This window comes from Myxocyprinus asiaticus, chromosome 34 (genome assembly GCF_019703515.2).
Source record: "Myxocyprinus asiaticus isolate MX2 ecotype Aquarium Trade chromosome 34, UBuf_Myxa_2, whole genome shotgun sequence".
NCBI lineage: Eukaryota > Metazoa > Chordata > Actinopteri > Cypriniformes > Catostomidae > Myxocyprinus > Myxocyprinus asiaticus.
The window spans coordinates 34,176,276-34,195,960 of record NC_059377.1 but is presented as its reverse complement, the minus strand read 5'-3'; the positions used below and the strand labels follow the sequence as shown (position 1 = coordinate 34,195,960).

General features: G+C 37.1%; 2 protein-coding genes across 4 annotated transcripts in view; one reads left to right on the top strand and one right to left on the bottom strand.

Annotated features, from left to right (window-relative positions):
- Window positions 1-4,354: 4,354 nt before the first annotated feature.
- Window positions 4,355-9,071, bottom strand: lim2.4 (lens intrinsic membrane protein 2.4). 2 transcript variants are annotated; one of them, XM_051670791.1, is made up of 6 exons: window positions 8,906-9,071; window positions 7,243-7,428; window positions 6,752-6,826; window positions 6,197-6,346; window positions 5,203-5,337; window positions 4,355-4,682 (listed from the first exon to the last, which is right to left on the bottom strand). In XM_051670791.1, exons 2-6 carry the CDS (start codon window positions 7,415-7,417, stop codon window positions 4,621-4,623), a joined length of 597 nt encoding a protein of 198 aa, XP_051526751.1. In that variant the 5' UTR covers window positions 7,418-7,428; window positions 8,906-9,071; the 3' UTR covers window positions 4,355-4,620. The 2 variants fall into 2 exon arrangements, with proteins under 2 accessions (XP_051526751.1, XP_051526752.1); XM_051670792.1 differs by lacking the exon at window positions 6,752-6,826 and having other exon boundaries at window positions 8,906-9,069.
- Window positions 9,072-13,746: 4,675 nt separating this feature from the next.
- usf2 (upstream transcription factor 2, c-fos interacting) overlaps window positions 13,747-19,685 on the top strand; it is a 16,330-nt gene continuing 10,391 nt past the window's right edge. Inside the window, exons 1-4 of one of the 2 annotated variants that reach the window (XM_051670449.1) lie at window positions 13,747-14,179; window positions 16,511-16,554; window positions 16,676-16,794; window positions 17,102-17,221. In XM_051670449.1, coding sequence (XP_051526409.1) covers window positions 14,142-14,179; window positions 16,511-16,554; window positions 16,676-16,794; window positions 17,102-17,221 — 321 coding nt within the window. In that variant the 5' untranslated portion in view covers window positions 13,747-14,141. The remainder of the gene's footprint in view (window positions 14,180-16,510; window positions 16,555-16,675; window positions 16,795-17,101; window positions 17,222-19,685) is intronic. The other variant, XM_051670448.1, reaches the window with a different exon arrangement.

Sequence of the window (19,685 nt, the reverse complement as noted above, 5' to 3'; positions counted from 1 at the left end):
ATAAATTAGAATGTCGTGGAAAAGTTCATTTATTTCAGTAATTCAACTCAAATTGTGAAACTCGTGTATTAAATAAATTCAATGCACACAGACTGAAGTAGTTTAAGTCTTTGGTTCTTTTAATTGTGATGATTTTGGCTCACATTTAACAAAAACCCACCAATTCACTATCTCAAAAAATTAGAATACATCATAAGACCAATAAAAAAAAACATTTTTAGTGAATTGTTGGCCTTCTGGAAAGTATGTTCATTTACTGTATATGTACACAATACTTGGTAGGGGCTCCTTTTGCTTTAATTACTGCCTCAATTCGGCGTGGCATGGAGGTGATCAGTTTGTGGCACTGCTGAGGTGGTATGGAAGCCCAGGTTTCTTTGACAGTGGCCTTCAGCTCATCTGCATTTTTTGGTCTCTTGTTTCTCATTTTCCTCTTGACAATACCCCATAGATTCTCTATGGGGTTCAGGTCTGGTGAGTTTGCTGGCCAGTCAAGCACACCAACACCATGGTCATTTAACCAACTTTTGGTGCTTTTGGCAGTGTGGGCAGGTGCCAAATGCTGCTGGAAAATGAAATCAGCATCTTTAAAAAGCTGGTCAGCAGAAGGAAGCATGAGGTGCTCCAAAATTTCTTGGTAAACAGGTGCAGTGACTTTGGTTTTCAAAAAACACAATGGACCAACACCAGCAGATGACATTGCACCCCAAATCATCACAGACTGTGGAAACTTAACACTGGACTTCAAGCAACTTGGGCTATGAGCTTCTCCACCCTTCCTCCAGACTCTAGGACCTTGGTTTCCAAATGAAATACAAAACTTGCTCTCATCTGAAAAGAGGACTTTGGAACACTGGGCAACAGTCCAGTTCTTCTTCTCCTTAGCCCAGGTAAGACGCCTCTGACATTGTCTGTGGTTCAGGAGTGGCTTAACAAGAGGAATACGACAACTGAAGCCAAATTCCTTGACATGTCTGTGTGTGGTGGCTCTTGATGCCTTGACCCCAGCCTCAGTCCATTCCTTGTGAAGTTCACCCAAATTCTTGAATCGATTTTGCTTGACAATCATAAGGCTGCGGTTCTCTCGGTTGGTTGTGCATCTTTTTCTTCCACACTTTTTCCTTCCACTCAACTTTCTGTTAACATGCTTGGATACAGCACTCTGTGAACAGCCAGCTTCTTTGGCAATGAATGTTTGTGGCTTACCCTCCTTGTGAAGGGTGTCAATGATTGTCTTCTGGACAACTGTCAGATCAGCAGTCTTCCCCATGACTGTGTAGCCTAGTGAACCAAACTGAGAGACCATTTTGAAGGCTCAGGAAACCTTTGCAGGTGTTTTGAGTTGATTAGCTGATTGGCATGTCACCATATTCTAATTTTTTGAGATGGTGAATTGGTGGGTTTTTGTTAAATGTGAGCCAAAATCATCACAATTAAAAGAACCAAAGACTTAAACTACTTCAGTCTGTGTGCATTGAATTTATTTAATACACGAGTTTCACAATTTGAGTTGAATTACTGAAATAAATGAACTTTTCCACGACATTCTAATTTATTGAGATGCACCTGTAAACTTCTGACTTCAACTCTAAATTACAGACACTTGACCAGCACTGACTGTGTTGGCACGAAAGACGATCTGGCAGCTTGGAACTTAACAAACTGTTGCAGAAACACATAGGTGTGATGCTACTCTGCGGGGCCCAGTTATTAATGAAGGGGTTAAACCAAGTGATGTCATTTAGGATTTTGCCTCCCTGCTGGACTCATTTACAAATAGTCAAGTGATTTTGGTCTGATCAGTGACAAACATTCAATGACACTGGGTACAGGCAAGAACAAGCAAATTATCAAGTTGAAATTATGGCTTAGGCCAAAACTGAGCATTTCAGACAGAGGGCCAAAAACAGGGTGGAAAATTATCATATATTACTAAATTGTGACTGTTTTGGTGCAAAAAACCTTTATAGCATTATCACTGGACCTCAGGGAAGATTATAAAATAATTTAAAAAATAGCACTTCAAGACCCCTTTAAATTACAGCATACAGGACTTACAGAGGCCAAAAATCACCAGTCATATGAAGATGTAGCTTTACAACTATTTTAAAACATATTATCTGTTGCCAGTTCTTCTTAGTTCCCTTATGACTCAGTACAGTTGACATTGTATCACTAAGCTGAAGCTATGGGGAGTGTCCTTCTATACAACCTAGCTGAAACCTTTCTACAATAACGGCAATTCTAAAATTGGCTATGGTGTTTAAGCCCCGGCATTTTAGGCACGAAGTTGTCTGGTATAAAAGGGGCACGCAAACACCATTCGTCAGAATTTTCTTCCTTCTTGACAGAGATTCATCTCTCGTCTAGAAGCCTTCTACTACTTTGCTGTTGACATACATCAGTCAGCAGGTGGGATCTTCACTGCAGTGTTCCGGCAAACATTTACTCCGCATCGCCGCTTGATGTTTCACTGGTGAACGGGCCGCTTCAGCATCCTGATTCCCCGCAGTGCTTCGGAAGGAATTTTGTATCCTCATAAGCTATTGTGATATTGTATATACACCGCTCAGCCACAATATTAAAACCACCTGCCTAATATTGTGTAGGTCCCCCTCGTGCCGCCAAAACAGCACCAACCCGCATCTCACAATTGCATTCTGAGATGCTATTCTTCTCACCACAATTGCACAGAGCTGAGTTGCTGTAGGCTTTGTCAGTTCGAACCATTCTGGCCATTCTCTGTTGACCTCTCTCATCAACAAGGCGTTTCCATCTGCAGAACTGCCACTCACTAAATGTTTTTGGCACCATTCAGAGTAAATTCTAGAGAATGTTGTGCATGAAAATCCCAGGAGATCAGCAGTTACAGAAATACTCAAACCAGCCGCCTGGCACTAACAATTATCCATGCGTTTATCTAATCAGCCAATCATGTGACAGCAGTGCAGTGCATAAATCATGCAGATACGGGTCAGGAGCTTCAGTTAATGTTCACATCAACCATCAGAATGGGGAAAAAATGTGATCTCAGTGATTTGGACCATGGCATGATTGTTGGTGCCAGATGGGCTGGTTTGAGTATTTGAGTATGGACGAACGGTGTGTCCTTACAAAACATATGTTTTGCAGCAGGATGGTCTTCTCAAAACACATACGCAAGGTTTTACAACCTAGACTTAACATCTCCCTCATAGCAAGTGATCTCTGTCTAGAGTGCTTACTATTTCATTGGCCACACATGTACTTATGCCCCTCTTTTTAAGTATGGGCTCCCTCACTTTTTACACAACCGCCTGCATTCAGACTATTGTATTTCCCAAAAGTCACAGGAACTTTCATTACAAATAATCTTCCTTCCCAACTGGGTTTGTGAAGGGGTTAATTCATACAATTTGACTATAGTTCATATATATCTATTCTGAGTGTTCCCCTCCTGGCCCACCATGACAGTCATTCACTTGCAGCATACTCATGTCGGTTGGCATCCCACTGGACTGCCTCTCTGGAAGGATATGTCATGTAGTGCGGCGTGATGAGACTCTGTTCCCCATAGTGTCAGCTTAGTAACGCAATGTCTCATTCCCCTCGTCTCAGGGAACCGAGGTTGCATATGGAACCAAGACGTTTGTAATATATGGCCTTCTTCTGAAGAGGAAGTGGATTACATTTTTTCAAAACTGCATTTTTACTGCAGCACATTTTTAGAAGAATTTATGAATTTTTTAAACTTTCAAAGTCAAAGAATGATTTCTAATATTCTGGGTGTGCCTGGGTCTAATTGGCTACACCACTGCTAATTTCTATGAATTGAAAAAAGGAAAAAAGAAAAATCTATATGTTTGCATTTGATTTGTGTACATTTAGAACATTTGAGAAAGTCATTTTCAAAAATGGCTTTATTCGAGGGACTGCACAATGCTAGTCAATCAGAACAGTGGGCGTTTACGTTGAAGTTTAAAGGAGGTGCTTAAGCCAAAACCAAGCGTTTCAGACAGAGAGCCAGAGACAGGGTGCAAAATGATGGTATATTATTAAACGCTAACCTAACCCTAACCCTAACCCTATATATATATATTTATATATATATAAACTTTACTAACATTATCAGTGGACCTCAGGGAAGATAATAAAACTATATAAAAAAAGAGACCCCTTTAAATTAAATGAGATGTTAATAAAATATTAACTAAGTGGTGTTAATTTGAAAGGAAGATAGCATGCTCTTCAATCAAACCAGTTCACTAAATGTTTGGTTTTGAATTATAAAACAATAACTCAAGACTAAATAATTACTAAACATTTTTACACACACACACACACACACACACACACACACACACAAAATGTTTTGATGTGGAATTTTATTGAAAAAAATTATGAAAATTGAAATAAACATTGTGGAGACTGGCATATTTATCTGTGCAGAATTATACAAATATATTTGCATGTGTAAAAAGTATTTAAAAACTGTTCTTAAGCTATCAAAATATTCATATTTCACTGTATTTTTGCAGTTTAGTGTGTTAAGACATGAAGATATGTTATATTTCCTCTTATGAACAGGTCCTGATGATTGCCAAGAATGTTTTCTGTCTGCTGTTTTTTCCCCCCATCAGGTTAGCGATTTCCAACCACCCTCCTTGATTCATACATTCTGTGGGCACACATGTAGAATATCCCTGCAACAAAAATAATGAGACATGTAAAGTGTTAGAAAAACAAACAAATATCATCTAAAAATGAAACAAGTATATAACAATTATTTAACATTGCAATTGTGTCCTAGCTCTTTTGTCTGATTTTGCCTATTGGTGGGTCACCATACAGAGAGCATGCACACTTATTTATTTGTACTAATCATGAAGATGATGTTAATGTCCATTGTGGTGATGAGGATACTTATTATTAATTGTTAAGTATTTTATTTTTCAACTGAGTTTGGTCTAAATGCACTTCCTAGGCTTACCTTTGGAACAATCTTATCAAGAAGACGGTGGCAGAGCTTTATTATGAGGTCTATCACAGTCCTCAAAAAACATTTTGCCCCACTAGAACATTCAAAACTTTGCTTAACAAAAAACACCTTATAAACACTTGTCTGTATTATGTCCCATCAGTTCCTATGAACTTTGTTTGGCTAATATAGTGTATCCTCAAATTCTTGCATAAATGTTAATCTATGAGACAACATTCTCTAACCTGCAAAAAAGGTCATGAGCATGGCCACCCAGCCCAGTATGTAGGACCAGGAAAAGCGCCAGTCTCCGAAACGTTTGCCAAGGAAGCTTAGGGTTACCCCAGTGTAGATCGCCATAGCCAGCAGCACAAATAGAGCTGTACAACGCATGTAGAGAAGAGAAGTTTGATGAAAAGTACCAATAATGGGGAAAGATTCAGTGCAGAGAATGTTCTTTAGGCACAATATTTGACTGAAATTTGCCAAGTTGGTCATGTTCTTGGATCAAGATCCTTATTGGTCCTGGAACATCATCATTGCTATCAACCAGTCAGATTTTAGGGTTAGGACCGTGCTTATTCTAAGCTTTCAAATGATACACCATATGTCTGACTTGTGTAGTCGGAGACTTGAACATTTTAAGTGTAAACTTTTTTTGTGACATTTTCAATTGTTAGTATCAGAGTTATGGTTAGGAAAAGAGTAAGGGCTAAATTGTTTGATGGGATATTTGCTTGAAAGGATGTTGATCCAGGAACACATCCTGGCAGTGCTCTGTCAGAATGTGGGCCTTTAATCTTGGCCCACATCTAAACTCATATTTGTATTTAAATGATACTGTTGTTAAATTTTCACATTGTGCAGCTCAGTGTGTGTGTGTTGGGGGGTGGGGGAGGGGGGGCTTACGAGGACTTTTTTTTTAGGTTATAAACTGGTAATTACAAGGGTATTATGCTATAAATGTGGTTTATGAGGACATTTCTAGTGTCCCCATAATTTAAATTGCTTAAGAAACATACTAAACGATGTTTTATTGAAAATGTAAAAATGCAGAAAGTTTTTTGTGAGGGTTAGGTTTAGGGGTAGGGTTAGGGTTAAGGAATATAATCTATAGTTTGTACAGTATAAAAATCATGATGTCTATGGAGAGTCCTCATAATGATAGCTGCACCAACATGAGTGTGTGTGTGTGTGTGTGTGTGTGTGTGTGTGTGTGTGTGTGTGTGTGTGACTTACTGGAAATGAAAAACATGATGCTTGCAGCAAAGGAACGACTGAACCTCTCAAAGGCCGAAAAATGGGCAAATGAGAGGATGCCTGCCATGATGCCTGCAAAGCATGCCATTCCTGATAGGATCATGAATGCCCGTGTGGCATTCCAGTATGCTGGGGATGTAGAGAAGAACTTATCACAAAAGAACAGTATAGATATACTGTATATGCTCCTCCTCTTCTTATCCTAAACAGTCTTTCTTGTTTAAAAAGGACATTTTGAAGAGATAGTTCACACAAAAATGAAAATTCTGTCATTAACTCACCCTCATGTTGTTCTAAATCTGTACGAAGGGTTGTCAGGCAAAATGTTAGCCTCAGTCGCCATTCACTTTAATTGTATGGAAAAAAAGATGCAATGAAAGTAAATGGTGACTGAGGACAACACCCTCCCTTGGGAGGTTGAGTAAATGGTGAAAGAATTTTCATTTTTGGGTGAACTAACATATATTGTGATAGTTTTTGTCTCTTGTTTTGATTTTCTCATTTGATCTTGAAAAACTGTCCCTGCAGAATCACCTTGAACGAGCCAGAGTACAGCTCCTGTAATCTCAGATGCCATCTTATGAGACCAGTGGTTCAACTTTGGAGCACCTGTTCAGAATATGACTTTGCAAGGCTCAGGCAACACAAACCAGTGTAAGGAGCTCAGTTTATGAAAAAGAATAAACCACTGCCATCTGCAGGCACAACAGGTCCGGTTTCATCTATATGCTCATGTATAGTTGACAAACTTCACTGCAACATTTTTTTTTCTAGGAAAATAAATCTAACAAAATTGTGTGAGGTTACTGCTTTGAACAGGGGGAATCGGCCAATCGGGTAAGAAAAATACATTTAATTTAATATACATTCTCTGAAAACAAGTCTTATTATCTCATACAATTGTGACAGACTCTACATATGACCTATAACTGATATCAGCCTTAAAATATTATATAAGACATCATAAACATAAATGTGATCCTTTTGAACTTTTATGGGGTTTGCATGAACAAATGTCCCCTTACCTATGCTTGCTGTCTGCATGTAGCACTTGTTGGCCATGCAGTACCTCCACAGGCCCTGGTGGGCATAGCTGCCAGAGAGGCGGTACTGCATCCAATAGTCTGTTACCGTGGAGACCACTATTAGGATGTTCCCCACAATGGCACAGAACAGGCCACCACCCATAAAGCTGTACATCCTAACACACGCTGTGACCATGCAAGGAGATATACACAAAACAAACAGATAGAAGAAATGAAAGTTATGCTATTACACATAGAGTTGTGTATACATAAATTAACAAATAACTCACAAAAAAGTTTTGAAAAATGTAGTCTGACATCTCATATTCATAAATCAAACAGCATTTTACTCTTCTAAACAAGATTTGGCAAATATATTTGGCTCACACTTACAAATATATCTGTAAATTTCATATCAATAATTGTTTTATTATATTTATACCTGTAGCTTAAAAACACATATTCAGCTACATGCTTATTCAGTGTAAGCGTACCTGAAATTCTCCTGGAAAGTTGACATGGAAATGCTAAACTCCATCTAAAACTATTTTAAACAGCATTTTGCTTTCCTTTATAATTATTATTCCTATAAATAATTATTAAATAAGATGCATGCAACTTTTATGACCTCACAATTGAAAGACTTCATGGATCAAGTACACATCCACGTAAATTTAAATCCAAAATACTGATATAAAATAATAATAATAATAATAATAATAAAGCCTTGTTATGGGTCAACTACCCATTATTCAATATAAAGAAATGGAGAGGCACATCTTTCACAGAAACATCAGAACTATATATGAAGTTTAGGTAAAACACATTTACATAGTGAAGTCACACACTGCAAAAAAATATTTTCTCACTCAATATCAAAAAATATTTTAGCCTATTTTTAAGACTTACGCATTTCAATTTCATTACAAAATTCCATCAAATTGAATTGTGTAATTTTTTTACTAAATTAATAAAACTTTAAATTTTTAGGTTTTTCCATTTTATTTAGTTTAAGATTGCTGAATTCAATTTGATGGAACTTTGTTATAAAATTGAATTGCATACATCTTAAATTATTATTATTAAAAAAAAATGTAGTTATATAAACATCCCTAAAATGAGATACAAGATGTACTTGGCTAGCAAATTGACAACATATTAAGTCTTGTTTTAGAGAAATCTAACAAAATTTAGGTTTATGCTTATATATATATATATATATATATATATATATATATATATATATATATATATATATATATATATCTTCTTTTTTTTTTTCACTGGGGTAAGAAAAATAAACTTTACAAACAAGTATAATTCTTTTTGTTTTTTTTTTACTATTTATTTTTTAAGTAGCTTATAAAGTTCACTATATTTTGTTATATTTCTCTGAAAACAAAACTTAATATCTTGTCATTTTGCTTGCCAAGTGAAATGTATCTTGTTTTAGGATGTTTAGATATTTTTACTAGAAGACAAAAATACTGATTAAGAAAATTATCAATTTTGTGCAGTACATTGTCTTTAATTGCCACATGAATTTAATTTTTAACTACTTATTCCTTTCACATTGCATTGATGGTTCAGTGAATCAAACATCAACATTTACAGAGCATGACACATATAAGTAATTTACTTTTATACATTTTTCATCACTTACCTTGTTGCTTCTGAGGCAAATCCCTCTTTGCTTATCCTCTAGGCCAAGAGGGAGTGAGAGAGTGAACAGGGAGAGAGAGAGATATTAAGAACCTCCCTCAACTGAGGTCTAAAAAGTAAACCTCTGTTGCCCTTTTTTGTTGATGGTGGCAAAATCCTTTAAATGCTACCTCCTCTGTACCCAAAACAAATACACTTGAACTGGTTAGAGAAGGGGCCCTCAGCATGCATGATGTCAGTGGTTCTTCTTTTGTTTGAAGAGTAGACTGTTCTGTAGTTGCACTTATTCAAAGGATATCTATGGTGCAGTGGTCAATGCAAAATGCTGAGTTGCGTGCTCGCTTTGACAGGGGCCACAGCGCGGCTGCCCAGCCATACCCATAGTTCAAAATGCAATAACCCCAATGTCTAAAGTTTAATGATCAGGGAAAATTCCATGTTGATAACAACTGTCTGTAAATATTTATCAATATAAATGAATAAACAAAGTCCATGTTTACAAAAGCTCATATAGAGAAGACAAAGGAATATGACTAATTTGAAGTAATTAAATTCAGACTTCTCTTCTTTGCTGGGATATCAGATTTGATCAACAGTCGAAGTGTTTAGGCCTACTATTTTTCCAAATACTCATTACTGACTTGTTGAAACTCCCTGCAATTGCTTAGTAAGGGTACATTATGGCTTCATATAAATGGGACATGAAAGGAATATGGACTATGACTTTTTCACATAACCACATATACAGCATACAGAATGGAAATAACATAAAACAATAGGCATCTGTAAAATTGTATGGTAAACATACATGGTATAAGTAGATATGTAGGACATTCTTCAACACATTGGAGACAACTCTGCAAAATATTTGGTCACTTGCATTTTCAGGACAATTTTTATTAAGTGTTGGGTTAAAGCAAAACATTTTGTATTAAATGTAAGGGTGTTTCCACTCATAGGGTACAACGGGGCTATAAGGCCCACCAGGGTAAAAGGCACTTTTGGATATACAGGTGCATCTCAATAAATTAGAATGTCGTGGAAAAGTTCATTTATTTCAGTAATTCAACTCAAATTGTGAAACTCGTGTATTAAATAAATTCAATGCACACAGACTGAAGTAGTTTAAGTCTTTGGTTCTTTTAATTGTGATGATTTTGGCTCACATTTAACAAAAACCCACCAATTCACTATCTCAAAAAATTAGAATACATCATAAGACCAATAAAAAAAACATTTTTAGTGAATTGTTGGCCTTCTGGAAAGTATGTTCATGTACTGTATATGTACTCAATACTTGGTAGGGGCTCCTTTTGCTTTAATTATTGCCTCAATTCAGCATGGCATGGAGGTGATCAGTTTGTGGCACTGCTGAGGTGGTATGGAAGCCCAGGTTTCTTTGACAGTGGCCTTCAGCTCATCTGCATTTTTTGGTCTCTCGTTTCTCATTTTCCTCTCGACAATACCCCATAGATTCTCTATGGGCTTCAGGTCTGGTGAGTTTGCTGGCCAGTCAAGCACACCAACACCATGGTCATTTAACCAACTTTTGGTGCTTTTGGCAGTGTGGGCAGGTGCCAAATCCTGCTGAAAAATGAAATCAGCATCTTTAAAAAGCTGGTCAGCAGAAGGAAGCATGAAGTGCTCCAAAATTTCTTGGTAAATGGGTGCAGTGACTTTGGTTTTCAAAAAACACAATGGACCAACACCAGCAGATGACATTGCACCCCAAATCATCACAGACTGTGGAAACTTAACAGTGGACTTCAAGCAACTTGGGCTATGAGCTTCTCCACCCTTCCTCCAGACTCTAGGACCTTGGTTTCCAAATGAAATACAAAACTTGCTCTCATCTGAAAAGAGGACTTTGGACCACTGGGCAACAGTCCAGTTCTTCTTCTCCTTAGCCCAGGTAAGACGCCTCTGATGTTGTCTGTGGTTCAGCAGTGGCTTAACAAGAGGAATATGACAACTGTAGCCAAATTCCTTGACATGTCTGTGTGTGGTGGCTCTTGATGCCTTGACACCAGCCTCAGTCCATTCCTTGTGAAGTTCACCCAAATTCTTGAATCGATTTTGCTTGACAATCCTCATAAGGCTGCGGTTCTCTCAGTTGGTTGTGCATCTTTTTCTTCCACACTTTTTCCTTCCACTCAACTTTCTGTTAACATGCTTTGATACAGCACTCTGTGAACAGCCAGCTTCTTTGGCAATGAATGTTTGTGGCTTACCCTCCTTGTGAAGGGTGTCAATGATTGTCTTCTGGACAACTGTCAGATCAGCAGTCTTCCCCATGATTGTGTAGCCTAGTGAACCAAACTGAGAGACCATTTTGAAGGCTCAGGAAACCTTTGCAGGTGTTTTGAGTTGATTAGCTGATTGGCATGTCACCATATTCTAATTTTTTGAGATAGTGAATTGGTGGGTTTTTGTTAAATGTGAGCCAAAATCATCACAATTAAAAGAACCAAAGACTTAAACTACTTCAGTCTGTGTGCATTGAATTTATTTAATACACGAGTTTCACAATTTGAGTTGAATTACTGAAATAAATGAACTTTTCCACAACATTCTAATTTATTGAGATGCACCTGTATTTTCTCCCAAAACACTAAACAGCAACAAAAACCACCACAATATTTTCCTTAAGACCGGTTCGTTACTATGCACTGCAAAAAATGTCCTGATCCATGAGATCCATCGCATTCAATGTATAATATTCAATCATTTTTAAAATGCTGCAAATTTATGTAGTTAAGTTAATTCCCTATCACATTTATTTTTAGACAAAATACGTATTTGTCATTTTCAGTTTTGTTCAAGTCCAATAACTGTCCAACAAGTGAAAGGATAGTATTTGGGATAAAAAGCCCCCGTTACAGGGGCTAAAGGCCCCTATAAAACACATTGTTTTTATTAAGTGAGAGGAATAGATTTGTTATGAAGAATGTTCAAAGTGGGCTTAAATTGACTGACCCAATCACGATGGAGAATAACTTAAGGAATATTTGAGATGTTATGAAATGCCAAATGTGCAGGAAAGTGAAATGACCAGGAAATGCCATCCCTTTTCTAAAGTGCTTATTTTGAATAAGCATTATCTTCATTTGTTACTATAAAAAAAAAGCATCTTGCTGTCTTTAAAGTATTTGCATTAGTTGACAAATTTTGCCCTATAACCATTGCCCCTACATTTTTCGACACAATTGTGGAACTAGTACCTGAACTAAAAACAGTTCCTTGTAGAAGTAAACCCGTTCCGACAGAATTCCAACGTTGCTTTTCCAACAGAGACACAGAAAGCAAGAATTTTATTTAAATAAGATTTGACGCAAAGGCGACTTGCTTCAAAACAAAAACAATGGATGACTCCATGAAAGATTTTGTGTCGTCCTATTTTGCTGTGCAAATCTTCAAGTCAACAAGTTGAACCTCCTTTGGGACTTTTAAGTGTGGGGTAAAATGCCCCCTTCCCACCTTTAAAAAAAAAAAAAAAAAAATGAATATTGAATATATATATATTGAGAAAAATATTTTCTCGATCTTGAGACACTTTGTGACCAGAAAAAAGTTAATTTTCCTTAAGGTGCGCCATTTTGCCCTGTTGTACCCTTTTGGATGAACACTGAGAATTACAGTACATTTCAAACAAGATTTAATAACATCAGTATATGGCCTGCAATCATTTTTGGGGGGTGTTTTGTTCTGCCAAACATGCGCAAAAGCCACTTCACCAAATTATTTTCTTCACCAGGTTTGTACTGAAAGGTTTTATTTTGTTTAGGTTGTCTTGTGAGACATTGAGGTATTAGTAATACCAAAAAAGAAAATGGGATTCTAGGCTTACCACAATTCATCACTCAAGTTGAATTGAATCTTTAACAATTCAAGTGCTGCTGTTAGCAGTCATGTAGCAAAGAGATAAACCATACAGCTGCAGCTATACAGCCCCCATAAAAACCTCGAGAGCTTGCCTTTCTCTGGAAATTTGTGACTTTATTTATTTTTCAAAAGTGATTTCCCTCTAATACGTCTCGTTAAGCTTTCATAAATCACGAATTTTATATATATATAAAGGCTTAAATGAGTATGAAAACATCTAGCTGTGCATTTCACCAGCTCAATTTGCCATGTAGCACAACCTCGTGGCCAGCACACTGCAAGTTAGTGCGAACAAACACTTCTAACAGCGACCGACCCATATATATTTTCATCATCTAGACATATTACATATTTGTGTCTAACACGGTTGCCACCTTGGCAAGCATCGAGGTTTATCTGCTTGTTTTAATAATTCACGCCAGATGTCAGTGGTTAACACATGCATCTCTGATTCTCGCCCCTTGTCCTTCCATTCGTGTCATGTGGTGTGACCAAAAACACGGATTGGATCTCTGGGGTCACCTGAGAAAAATCACCACCCGTCCTGTTCTGCATGTGTTGGTTCCCTCGTGTTGATGTGCCCAAGGAAAAAATAAACACTTTTTTTCGCGTGTGTGTGTGAATGTACTATAATTTGAGATTACACACGGGCTGGTTCTAAATGGGTACGAAGACACGAGGTAAGTTCTTCAGTTCAACACGTCATGTTCTTTCATAAGCAATGGACTAGTTTAACAGCGCTCGGTTAGAATTAAAAAATCGTGTCTGTCCATCTGTTTTTCTATCCCGTTCCTGTAACTGAGACATTTTAAAATAATTTTAACCACATACTATGTTTACTGTTGCTTTCAACCTAAACCGCACTTTGTTTATAATATTGTGCTCCACTCCATATTTTAGTAACGGCAGCGGATGGATAAGTTACCAAAGCTGTACAGCGCTGTTCAAAATAAGGCGAAGAAGAACAATAAAAAACAATACGCCATATATTTAATTAATACAAGCACCATTATCCATTTAAATGCCATAGAACTCTAATCCATCAGCTAAAATTCGAATCTGCGACAGTCTCAACAGGTCGCTCGTGTTAAGAGAAAGGCGGAAGAGAGTCACGTTCGCAGCGAAGTCGCGCAGTACGGGGGCTAGTGCAAACTGAATGAGCGCACCGGCAACCGAGGAACACCTTCCGTCTTCCTCCACCGCGGTCTCCATTTTAACTCCTCGCCCAGCCTGCACCTCACGTGTCCTGGACTGTCTTTCTCACATGACCCGTGTGTTTGTCCCCGTGATCAGCGCTTCCATCTCCCGTATTTCAAGTGTCGCTGAATATCGCATTTTAAAATCCGTTCGCCTTCATGGATATGCTCGAACAGAGCTTGGACACCTCGACGAGGTGAGAGCGCGTCCTTTATATACGGCCACCCACAAGGCCCCAGTCAACCATTTTCTTTGCTGTTTTTACAGTCGAGCAGTTAGCAATCATCTTATGTTTTATTTTCTGACTCTTATTAAGTTTAACGCATGCCATTAATGCATTCAGCTAAACGTTAGATACGTATACCACGAAGAAAAAAATGCGTATTTCGGCCGTTTTTACACTGATGCCCGACATATTTATATCAGTATTAGCACGATTGCTAATTTTATGATTTTTTTTTTTTTTTGTGACTTTTTTTTTTTTTTTTTTAACGACTCTCCAAGCCGCCGGGTTACCGCATGTTTAAACTTGGTTTTTCATAGTTTCTCCATTTTGGAATATAAAATACGCTTAAACTGGTATTTTACGCGACAGTCTCGCATTTGCCGCTCTCGAAACAAAAGCTCTTCAGCGGTTTAATGCATTAAAACCCCCTTCAGCTTGCAGCCAGAAGCTTATTAGTTCATTCAGAAGCTATTGTTCTTTTAGTCACGTGGTGATTATTTGGCCACATTTGTTACATAAATAGAATGTTACTCTTTTTACTTGTACATTTTGTTAAAACACTTGTATCAGTGTTTTGTTTAGCAAAGGTCGCCGGTTAGTGAGTGATGAGGAGGGGGCGTTCACTGTCTGAAGTTCGAGAACGTTTGATTTTTTAGAACATCTTGCATGCAGTCAGTTGGAGTTTTTTATTTATGTATTTATTTCGAATTTTTGCCGCTTTTAGATGTTAGAATTAAAGGAATATTCCGGGTTCAATACAAGTTTAGCTCAGTCAACAGCATTTGTGGCATAATATTGATTACAAAATAAAATAAATGTTCACTTGAGCTTCCTTTTCATAAAAATAATAATAAATAAATAAAAAGTGGAAGGTTCCAGTGAGGCACTTACAACTAAAGTGAATGGGGCCAATGAAAGTACTGTTTCAAAAGTATAGCCACAAGACATAAACATTATGCACATTAACATGATTTAAGTGTGATAAAATCTCTTACTAAGCTTTTCTGTTTAAATTTATATCCAATTTTACAACTTCATGGCCATGAATATGTAATGTCAACAAACTCTAAAATGACTGTAAAAATTAGGATTTAAACAACTTTACAGCTCAATTTTACAACTTCATGGCCATGAATATGTAATGTCAACAAACTCTAAAATGACTGTAAAAATTAGGATTTAAACAACTTTACAGCTCAAATATTACATTGCTTTTCTAAAATTAAAAGCTTCACATTTCTGCCTTTTAAACTCTCCAAAAATTGGCCACATTCACTTCCATTGTAAGTGCCTCACTGTAACCTCGGTTTTTGCTTTTTAAAGAAAAGGAGGGATGAGTCGAAATTATTTTTTGTAGTAATCAACATTATGCCACAAATGCTGTCAACTGAGCTAAAAGGTATAGTTCACCCAAAAATGAACATTTGCTGATAATTTACTCACCCTCAGGCCATCCAAGATGTATATGACCTTCTTTCTTCATCAGATCAGGATTTAAGATGTTTAGGAAAGTATCCCAGGTTTTTAGCTTCATCCAGTGCAAGTGTGTGGACACCAATTTTTGACGGTCCAAAAAGCACACTTAGTCAGCATCAAAGTAATCCACACGACTCCCGCCAATCAAGTAATGTCTTCTGAAGAGAATCGAAACATTTGCGTGAAAAACGAATCGCTAATTAAAACTTTATTAACTTAAAAAAAAATCGATTCCCGTAAACACTGAATGCCTCGCATCACTGTTGTGTGATGTCATCACGTTGGCGCATTCACGTGAGAATTCAGAAGATCCGTGCTGTTTACCACAGAGGAACATACTTCATGCGAGAGTTAGTTCAATTCAAACAGCTACAGAGAGCTGGCGGAAGCGCCAATTTAAAGTTAAAAACATTTTAATTTACTATTTGTTTTTCACACAAACGTATCGATTAACTTCAGAAGAAATTACTTAATCGGCTGGAGTCGTGTTGATTACTTTGATGCTGCCTAAATATGCTTTTTGGACCATCAAAAATTGGTGTCCATTTACTTGTATTGGATGAAGCTAAAACCTGGAATACTTTTCTAAAAATCTTAAAACTGTTCTGATGAAGAAAGAAGGTCATATACATTTTGGATGGCCTGAGGGTGAGTAAATTATCTGCAAATTTTCTTTTTTGGGTGAACTATTCTTTTAACTTGTTTTCAACCCGGAATATTCCTTTAAAAGCTAAGAATTTTGCTATCTATGTCTGCAATAAAGACTTCATGTTAAAAATGATAGTGGTTTCATAAGATGACCTGAAACATTTGCTCTCTTTGCAGTCACGAGAAACAGGAAACTGAGGAGGTTGTTCAGCTACAGGAAGGTAAGTAAAAATATCCAGCTTGATTCACTCTGCAGATGAGTACCATATTCAAGTGAATGTTTTCAATAAAAATTAGGTGCATAGATCAATATAACACTCACATCTCTTGTGCGTTTCTCAGGAGAGGGGGTGGGGGCGGAGGAGCAGACAGCAGTTACCATAGCGAGTGTCCAGCAAGCAGCAGCATTTGCAGACCACAATGTTCAATACCAGTTCCGCACAGAGAACAGTGGTGGACAGGTCAGTGTGACCTTTGACCTCTCTTCATGGGGGGGTGTAAGAAATCCGGGGTTCAAACTGGGGTCACTGCCATAAAACATGTCCTGGACCACTATGTCTCTTTAATGGCTCTCATTAGTTTTATAGCTCTACAACACCTTTTAAAGCATTGTGCTTTTGTTACTTAAATCCATATCATTAGATGGTGTAACTGTTGAAGAATACAGATAATCTTACTAGCAGCCAATTTGCTTAATTACAATGTAGGCATAGGGAATAGTTGACACATTTCTCAACTGTGTTCTGTACCTGTTTTTGGGTTCTGCAGGTGACGTATCGTGTGGTCCAGGTAACAGAGGATCATTTAGAGGCAGCTGGAGATGGTGGGACTGCAGTCAGTGTGGTGTCTACAGCCGCCTTCGCGGGCGCACAGCAAGCAGTAGCACAGGTATTTATTGTTATACGCACTGACCCATTTGCCGATTAACAGCAGTCATTCCACCTTCATTTTCAAGATCTACAAACATTCAATGGATACTTTACATTTGCTGTTTTCAGATAAATTATTTGTGTGTGTGTGTGTGTGAAATTTGAGTACATAATGTGTAGCTGTGGGTAAAAATATAGATTTTCCGATGCATTGCGATCTTTATTTGAACAATCTCTGTATCGATTCTTATATCCCAACATCAATCTTTTACTCTATGCTGCAGCCCTCTACTACGGTGAGAGGAGGTCACTCATTTGCAACCAAATTTTGAGCTATGTGACTAAAAATGTCTGTGATTATTAGGGGTGTAACGGTTCTTGGTAAGAATTGGCACCGCGGTTCACCAAGTTTAATGACGCATCTGGAGCACAAGGTTTGGTGAAGGAAACAAAGCGTCAAATATACAGGCACAGTTACAACCTCCCCTAATGCACCTGTATGGCTCTGTAGATAAACAAGCTCCACCTGTGTTTCATGTGGGTCAACATGATGACATCACAGTTCTGCACACGTTGTGTGTTTGTTGAAAATGTCAAGTGGAGAAAACGATTCGCTGAGAGAGAAGCCCCATGCATTTCTCCTTTCCGGAAACATTTTCTTTTTGCAGTCAGTTACAACGGCGATGGTCAAAAAACGTTTACAAAACAGGCACTCTTTTCCGACATCGCTCAACGTGAGTGCCGCATACTGGTAATTTATTTTAAAAAATGCGAGCGAGGGTTTAAAACACACATGCGAGTTTTTCCTGTTTCCTTGCATGGCTGTAATCTATCGAGCATGCGAGCATCAATAATGCACTTTGATTAATGGCATTAAAATGCCGTTATAGTAATACATCGATACATGATTATCATTTATGCCGATTTCACCCGGAGAAAGAAAGAGCCGCAAGTGAGACGAAACTGCACACACTCCCTTCCGTTTTTAAGCAGGCACTCAGTGTTAATTCAGACAGACATGAAACAATAACTAAAGAGCTGTTCTTTACCATATGTGGGATTTCCACGTATGATTAAAATACCCGAGCCACATTATCACAACATCCCTTCTTGTATCCATTTTAATAGCAAGGTTATTTCTTTTATAGTGATGTACAGATTCTGAATGTTGAACAATTGTTAAGTTTAAATGCACTTTAAGTTGATGCATGTAGCATTAAAGTCCAGGTATTAATTTTAAATGTTGATTCAGTAATTAGAGAAATTTTTTTATTTTTTAAGGACCATGATGAAAAATACCCATGGTTTTACTATAGTAATATTGTAGTAACCAGAAGTAACAATCTGAGCAGAAATCATGTTTTGATACAATTAACCATGGTTTTATAACAGTAATACTGCAGTTTTCATATAGTAATCATGATTTTACTATATATTGTAACTATGACAGTAACCATGTTGATTTTGTGGTTACTATAGTTTTACTACAGATACCATGATTAAACTATGGCAACTGTTGTAAAACCATGATTTTTATAAAGGGCAAACCTGTTGAAGTGTTTACCAAATAGAGTATTCTTTGGATTTTGAAGTAATATATTTTTTTCTGAACATAGCAAATACTGAACCGTTTCGAAACCGTGACCCTAAAACTGTGATACAAACTGAACCGTTACACTCCTAGTGATTAGACACTGACTGATAAATGAGTAGTAAAGTACCAGTGATTGAGTAGTATAGTAGTGGAGTATTCATATTTCAATGCATGTGGAGAGTAAGTTGTTCTGTGAAATCTGTGTCCAAAGACGAGATCCACACGACCCGTTTGTCATTGAATGTCTCTTTTAATACCCTTTCTGTTCTTTACAGTCAGTTGTTGATCAAAAACAAAATAAAATAAATATTTAATTCTAATTGTGCATAGCACGGATGAGATAAAGCCATTCAAGTCTTTCTCGTTAACTTGCGCTCATTTACAGATGCTCTTTACGGAAATACCAGTTTTCTTAAAGAGATTGCTGATTTTAACGTGTTCAACAAATCAGTGTAATTTCTTGTAAATGGTACATATTACGCAATTAAACAATAAGCATGTAACATAATATATACAAAATAATATCACATTTATTGATTGAATACATGGATTTGTTCATTTTTAAAAAGCTAAAATGTGACAAATGATGAAAAACGAATAAAATATAATTAGTAAAATTAATATTTTCTTAATGTACCTAGTAAGAAGGTCCCCTGTATAATTAACAGCATTAGCTGGAAGAGAATTTCAAAATGGAAATTATAACTGAAATATACCCATATGAATCAATATCAAATTGAGAGCTTTTGAATCAAATCTTGAAATCTGTATCAATACCTAATCCTTATATTGTGGAAAATAAGTGTTGTACAAGTGTCTTATCTCTGCCATTAAATCGGAATTATATCACCCCCTGCTCTCTAAAAACCAGTGTTAGCATCGACCATTT

Bases quoted from the DNA above. Each gene is read 5' to 3' on its own strand.
- lim2.4 (XM_051670791.1), bottom strand. From the start codon at position 7,417: ATGTACAGCTTTATGGGTGGTGGCCTGTTCTGTGCCATTGTGGGGAAC. The intron at 6,827-7,242 runs GTAAGGGGACAT...TATTCTGAACAG, and splicing joins CATGCAGACAGCAAGCATAG to GTGCTCCAAAGTTGAACCAC. The intron at 4,683-5,202 runs GTTAGAGAATGT...TTTTTGTTGCAG, and splicing joins GCTCATGACCTTTTTTGCAG to GGATATTCTACATGTGTGCC.